This window comes from Camelus bactrianus, chromosome 16 (genome assembly GCF_048773025.1).
Source record: "Camelus bactrianus isolate YW-2024 breed Bactrian camel chromosome 16, ASM4877302v1, whole genome shotgun sequence".
In the NCBI taxonomy this organism is placed as follows: Eukaryota; Metazoa; Chordata; class Mammalia; order Artiodactyla; family Camelidae; genus Camelus; species Camelus bactrianus.
The window spans coordinates 157,113-164,184 of NC_133554.1; the positions used below are offsets into that span (position 1 = coordinate 157,113).

The following is a 7,072-nucleotide window of genomic DNA, read 5'->3' on the forward strand; positions in this document are numbered from 1 at the left end:
AAGGCATTGAACAGCCAGGGCGGAGGGAACCTGGGCCTGGCTCCATGAATCTGCTGTTTTGCTACAGACTACTGACCCTTAAACCATTACAGCAGAGAGAAAAATCATTTATCTGGCTTAAACCATCATTAGTTTGGTTTTGTTGTTGTTAACGAGCCACGGAACCTAGATCCTAACCAATAAACTCACCTGATTGAAATGCACCCACAGCGCCTGGTGCCAGCGGGCTGTCTGGTCAGATTCTCGTGGAAGCGGAGCCTGAGGCCAGGGCTCAAGTGCGGGAGCTCCACGAAGGAGGTTCTCCCAGCAGAAACCTGCACCAGGGCCAGGAAACAGGAGAGGGAGGGAGAGGGAGGGAGAGGCCTGGCAGAGGCCTGACCCCAGGGAGCTTTGGAGTGCAGCCCACCCTCTGAGTCTGTGCCCCTTAAGGCAAGGACCCAGCTCTCCTGCCCCGGTAGGTTGGCTAGGGGGCCCGGAGGTGTAGCTCTCACCTCCCAGGCCCTCTGACTGTGGACTGTGCACACTGGGCCTGAGGGCGACTGCAGGGGGCCAGGTGTGAGGTTCCCGTTAGGAGGCCTGCAGGCTCTGGGCAGGGTGCTAACATAGTACTCCCCACCCAGGAGGAAGCCCCCACACCTTCTGTGAGCCCCACCTTGTCGACCTCTCCACCCCCACCCATGCCGTGGCCCCAGATGGGATGAAAAAACAGCCCACAGACATTCCCTGGGACCCCAGGCCAAGAGAGCTGGCAGTGCCACGACACCTGGCGTTTGGATGCCTGGGGAGCCGTGCTGGCATTCACCTTGAGGAGGCAACAGGTCCCAGCACAGAATCAGAGAAGTGCAGCGACTTGCCCAAGGCCACACAGCTTAAGTGGAGGGACTGAGGTGGGTGGGCCAGGGGAGGGGCAACGTTACAGAAAATCCCTGGGAGAAGCAGGCCCCCGACTCTGTGCAGAGCCAGGAAAGCTGCTGGGGAGGGGGCAATGGGGCAGGCAGATCCCTGAAATGAGTGCAGGTGTCACTTACCGAGACTGAAAACCTGACCTCTGTTAGCGCCCGCGTTCCCCACCCTAATTCTCAGAGGGTCTCCCGACAGCAGACCCTGAGAAAAGGATTTAGGTGCAGGGAAATCCTGGGACATGCCCACCCGGAGGCAAGACAGGCCACGTTCTCACCACTGTTCATCCTGGGGCACCTGGAGCTCCAACAGCTGGGAAAGCAGAGGGCAGCGCTGGGGGTCCGGGCGGCTGCCAGGGCAGGCCCGGGCAGTCCCGGGCGGGGGGGTGGGGCGGGGCGGGGTGGGGCGGGGCCGGGGCCGGGCCGGGCCAGGCCGGAGCACCTGCTGACGCAGTGCTCTCATCCTACAAAGAGGCGAGGGGCTGTCCGTGGTCCCTGGGACCCAGGGCACAAGATCCTTCCACTCTTTCCAGTGCTTTCAGTTCTAAAAATAGCAGTGCCAATGTTCGGGGCCTGTGCTTTCTTTATGTGAACAACTTCAGATATGAATGACATAGGGCTTCTCATTTGGATATTGGCATCTTATCTACTCACTGGATTAACTCGCTTTGAGGAGAGGAAGGTCACTGTCTTCAAACATCTGAGAGGGGAAGAGCAGCAAAGTGGACAGACCCCACCTGGATGGAGCCAGCCCTGGGGGCCTGAGCACCCCCTCACTCACCAGCGCTTAGAGCCAGGCTGCCTGGGCTTGGACCCCAGCTGTGCCCCTCCCCAGCTGTGTCGTATTGGACAATTCCCTAGCTTCTCTGTGCCTTGGTTTCTCCATCTGTAAGATGGGAAAGGTAACAAAAGCTTCCTAGGGTGGTTGTGAAAATTCAATGCAATAACTCATGCAAAGTGCATGGAATGGTGCCTGGCACAGAATGAGTGTCCAAAACATGCTGGTCAACCCTGACTCAAGGGACAGGCCTGGTGCAGGAAGCAGACCCAGACATGGTCATGGCTACCTGGGGTGACTGGGGCTGGATAGAGGGAACCCTGCAAAGGGGGTGACCAATACCTGTGGAAATAGGTTTTGAGGGATGAGTAAGAGTTTGCCAGCAAAAAGGTGGGTAGTGAATATGTGTATTGGGGTGGGGTGGCAGTCCAGCACTCCAACCCCTTCTTAACTTGGGAGGCATCCCTCTCTGTGGGGTCCCAGGCAGGCAGTGTCTTATCTCCCACTGCAGAAGCTGAAAGGACAGACTTTGGTTTGGTCAGCAGGCCACTCCTGCCTGGGACTTTGAAGCGTAATATGTGGGTCAAGGGCCACAGTGGAGTCCCGAGAATGCTGGCCCAGACTCCCAGGTCCCTGTTGCCCCCTCAGCCCCTGAAAGTCGCCTTCTCCACTCTGTAAGCCTGAGATTGAGCCAAGAAATGCTCCCTTTACTTAGGGTGGACAGAGTCGCTTTGTGCTGCTTGCAACCAAGAATTCCGAAAGGAAGTCCTGAGGTAGGACCAGAATGAGCAGGAGGTGGAAGGGAGCCACTGCACGTTGACCCTGGCCCTGGGCTCTGACCTCCTCCGCTAAGCTCTCCTCGGTGAACCACTGCAACCACACAGCAGGCAGGCCAGAGGGTAGCCTCTCTGATCCATTTCACACCAACAAGGCCGAGTCCTGAGAGAAGTGGGCTTACTGAAGTTCGCCTGTAGACAGAGGGGACCACGAAGGCTCCAATGGAGGGGCAGACACTGGCCAGGTTCTGGCCTTGCTCCAGCTGGAGGCTCCAGCACCCCAAGATGGGCAGGTCTGCCCCCACCCCCATGACAGCAGCCTGTGAAATCTCACAGTCCCAGGACAGACCTGGAGACCAAGGTTTAAAAACAAGCCCATCTCAGCCACACACGTATGTCCTGGAGGGACCACGGGGAATGAGGCTTCTGTTTAAAGGCGACTGTGAGAATGAACTGGGGCTGAGGCATACAGCGCCTGAAGCTCACGATTCCCTCTGGGCCTGGCCCAAGGGGTGCCCAGGAATCAGAGGGACAGGTTCATTAACTGGGCACCTACTGTGTGCCAGGCCCGTGATGAGCCTCTGCACTCTCCAGCATCTCATGGAAACCACCTGCAATCTTGCAAGCATGAGTAACGCCCGTCTGCAGTAGAGGAAACTGAGTCTGAGAGGTGCTATGACATCTTTAAGGTCACACTGCCAGGGTGACAGACTCAAATCCAGAGCTGTCTGACCCAGAAGGTGGGTGGGGAGGCATGGAGCAGGGCTTTGGAGGCAAAAAGAGATGAGGACACTCCAGAAAGCTGGGCCTGTTGTTACTGTTGTTCTCCAGGTAAATCCAGTCGCCTCTCTCCCTGCTGAAGCCCTACAAGACTTCCCTCATGCCCTGAAAATAAAGTCTAGAGTCTTTGGACAGGGTCTGCAGGGGCCCGCATGACCTGCCAACAACCCCTGGTTCTTTAAGTAGCACCAAGTGCCCTCCCACCTCAGGGCCTTTGCACAGGCTGTTCCGGGCATGCTCTCTACTCCTCTTGCATATGATTCCTAGTCCTCCTGCTGCTGCCCCTCTCCCTTACGTGAGGCTGTGGGCCATCCCCTGTGACCTGTGCCCAGTGAGGGTCCAACCTCAGATGCCCTCTTTTCACTACAATGAGCACAGGTCATAATCCTCTGAGCCAGACATTTTCAAAGGGGGCAAAAATTGGCTCTTGGGGGACTGAAAAAAATAGGTGTTTCAATTATTTGTGGCCCCACGTGAGAAAGTCTTATTCCTTAGTATTGTATCTCTCATTAGAGAGAAATTAATTTACTGAATTAAATTGAGTTACTTAATTGTGATCAAGTTTAATTAATTAAAATGATTTAATTAACTTGATTTAATTCAGTGTTTCTCCTTAGGGAATGATAATGGGGAAAAAGTGGGAAATGCTGCTTGAAGCATTTATGAGTTTGCTTATGCTCTGCCTGGTGCCCTCTGAGCCCACAGAGGGCAGGCCAGGTGGGTCTAGGTCCTGCTATAGCTCTAGTTCTAGAATGCTGCCTGTCACACAGTAGGTGCTCAGGTAACAGCTTCCATGTGCCACGCCCTGCAGGGAATAATCCAGACAAGGCTCTGCTGGCAGTTGGGAACCATGGAGGGTTTAGGAGCCAGGAAAGGAAGACCTTCTTGGGCTGGTGCATCCTCGACCAGAGATGGCAGCTGCAGCTGCCTCCCAAGCCTGTCCCCACCCAAGTCCCACTGCCAGGCCAGCCCAGGACAGAAATAGAGCAGCCCACGGCTTCTGCAAGGCTGGAGGGGGTGGATGCAGCTAAACCCAGCCTGGCAGGTGGCCTGCTCGGGCTGGGGGCTGGGACAGGACTCCTGGGTTACTGGGCTCACCCAGCTCTGTCTCACTGCCTGGGGGCCTCAGGCAAGGCTGGACCCTCGCTGAGCCTCTGTGACCTCCAGGAGAACCTGACTGCCCTGGGCCTGAGGATAAACAAGCCAGGATAAACATAGCACGGCGGATGTATATATAGTCCCTCCCACCTGGTTTCCAAAAGGATTCAAACGGCTCTCACAAGAGGCAAAGAAATGCACATTTAGAGCGTGCTGGAGTTTACACAGGGCTCACACGTCACAAGCCTCGGGGAGTAGAACCAGGACGAGGAAAATCTCGGATCCCTCCAAGAAACACGTCTGGCTGAGCATGAGCTCCCCGTCAGGTGAGGTGTGACAGGAGAGGCCGCAGCCATGGTGGGGGTCTGGCCAGGGAGGGATTTTGCATTGGCTAGGGCCTCCACCAGATGCTGTGTAGTCCCTGCTGGGAGAGGAGAAGACAGCTGCCTTGCCCAGAGTCAAGGACACAGCCGGGGGTAGAGCTGGTGTGGCGGCCCTTCCCGTGGCCAGAGTTACCCTGATAGGCTTAGAAACTGGAGTGGGTGGGGGGTAAACGTCAGTCCTGCTCCCAGGACTGTGCTGACGTCCACAGTGATGCAGGTCCTCAGGGGCAGCCTGGGTGGGGCAGACCCGACACGGTCCCGGCCTTGGTGCTCCTGGGGCTCATCACTTCCCCGAGGCACAGAGTCCCCAGTCGGTACAACCAGGAGGTTGCCTTGGTCCCAGAGCCCAGGACCGGTGCCCCCAAATAAATAGAAGAGCAGTCCCCACCCCCACCCCCAGCCTAAACCTTGGTGCAGGGCCTGGCTCTCTGGGCCCCATTGCCTTGGTTCTGGGCTCAGTCTTGGGGCCTGAAGGCACCTGCCCTGCTCCTGCCCTGTTTCCCCCATCATTACCTGACCCTCCTCCATGACAGGGTCTGAGCAAGACAGATCATCCCGGCCCTAGAAGAGCTCCCAGTATAGTAGGGGAGGTGGTCAGTGGACTAGAGTGTAAACACAAATATGAAGAAAATACAAAGGAGCAAGGGGACAGAGCAACAGGGTGGTCAGGGAGACCTGATGGCCTCTCGGGGGTGGGGGTGGGGGGCGGTGAGCAGAGGCACCCTGATCCAGCCAGGAGGATGTCTTGGGGGAGAGCGTTCTGGGCAGAGAGGACAGCTAGTGCAAAGGACCAGAAGCAGGTCTGAGCATCGTATGGCTGAAGCACAGGGAGCAAGGGTGGGGGGGAGGTGTGGGGAGGCGTGGATTGGGAGGGTGGGAGCCACCGCAGGGTTCTGAGGAGAGAAGAGGCTGGGCTGACACTTAACAGGGGAAGCTGCCTTCCCGGGTCTCCAGGAGGGAATTCGCCAAATCCTCCCTCGGAGGCCACCTCCTGCTCCCACCAGGCCTGAACGCTAGCTACATTTTTAATGCTGGAGGATGAGGCTCCCAGGGCTACAATGGAAACAGGAAGTCCGAGCACCTCTGCCATCTGTCCGTCAGTCCAGAGACACTTTCCATCCCAGGTCTGGGATAGGGCCCCGCTCAACCCTGCTGCCGGGAGGGAAATGGAGACATCTGGCCCCATGCCAGTGACTGCCACCTCACAGCCCAGGGACAGGGAAGAGGGGGCCCTGCCACTCGGGGCAATGAGCATGGTAGGGGGCCCTCACTGAGGTCATGGGCTATATAAACTCAAGGGACCGAGGACTGGCGTGTGCTTTGTAAACGGCAAAGTGATGCGCACACGCGCTTCTCCCACTTGGACGCCTGGACCCCCTTTGTAAAAGCTGAAGGGTCTCCTAAACAGTAACCGAACCTGCAGACAACTGTGCGCACGGCTGCGCTAGAGGAATCCACGGGCTAGAAAGTTCCAAGTCGGCCAGTGCCTGGCAAACCATAAACTGCCTTCCGAGCTATAAAGCGCTTGGAACCCCGTGGAGGGCCTTGCAACCGGCAAATTACCTTGTGAATTGTGTTTTGGAAACAGCTCCGAGCTTTGTCAACGGCAAAATCCTTTGTAAACCGTGGAGCCCTCCGTAAACAGTAGCCGATGTGCCAGCTGTGGAGGCTGTGCACCCAGGAGAATCCGGGTCCCGTCGGGCCTCTGCGTGGAGGACCCGGCGCTCGCAGTCCGCCTGGTGGGCCCTCGGGGCCCGGCCTGGGGCTGAGCTGCGGGGGTTCCGGCCCACCCTGAGACCCTCGCCCTCTCTGGGCGCGGGTGCGGGTGGGGCTGGGGGAGGGCAGGCGCTCCGGGCACGCGGGTCGAAGTCCGGGCTCTGCCGCCTCCTGGTGGCCGCAGAGGCGCGCCCGCGGCCGCGCCCGGGGTTGGGGCCGCCGCTCCTGCGCGCGCGGGAGGGACGGGCGAGTGCGCGCGTGCGCGCGCCTGCGCGCGGGGGGAGGGGTGTGCACGCACACCCACACTCGCACGCAGGCCGACCCGAGCACGCGCGTGCCCACGCGCGCCTTGCGGGACTCGCTCCCTCGTCCATCCCTCCCCGTCTTCATTCATGAGTGTTTCCGCTCGGCGCAGGCGGGCGCTCGCTGGACGTGGGCGCTGAGCTCACAACTGTGGCGGGCCCAGACGGAGCAGAGGGGTCAGGACCCTGACGGGAGGAGGGGGCCTCCCCGAGGAAGCGATGGGGAGACAGAACTGGTGAGGAGGAAGCCCCGGTCGGATGCGGAGGGGCGCTCCAGGCCAGGCGGCCGGCGCAGTCGATGCGGAGGCCCCAGGTGAGGATGGGCGAGGGGCACAGAAGG

General features: G+C 58.9%; 1 protein-coding gene across 1 annotated transcript; it reads right to left on the bottom strand.

The window, feature by feature from the left end:
• Positions 1 to 1,382: 1,382 nt before the first annotated feature.
• Positions 1,383 to 7,016, bottom strand: LOC141573542 (uncharacterized). The gene is made up of 2 exons (XM_074341914.1): positions 6,278 to 7,016; positions 1,383 to 2,645 (listed from the first exon to the last, which is right to left on the bottom strand). Exons 1-2 carry the CDS (start codon positions 6,802 to 6,804, stop codon positions 2,261 to 2,263), a joined length of 912 nt encoding a protein of 303 aa, XP_074198015.1. The 5' UTR covers positions 6,805 to 7,016; the 3' UTR covers positions 1,383 to 2,260.
• Positions 7,017 to 7,072: the final 56 nt, after the last annotated feature.

Bases quoted from the DNA above. Each gene is read 5' to 3' on its own strand.
- LOC141573542 (XM_074341914.1), bottom strand. From the start codon at position 6,804: ATGGACGAGGGAGCGAGTCCCGCAAGGCGCGCGTGGGCACGCGCGTGC. The intron at 2,646-6,277 runs GTAATTTGCCGG...CTCTGTCTACAG, and splicing joins TCCAAAACACAATTCACAAG to GCGAACTTCAGTAAGCCCAC.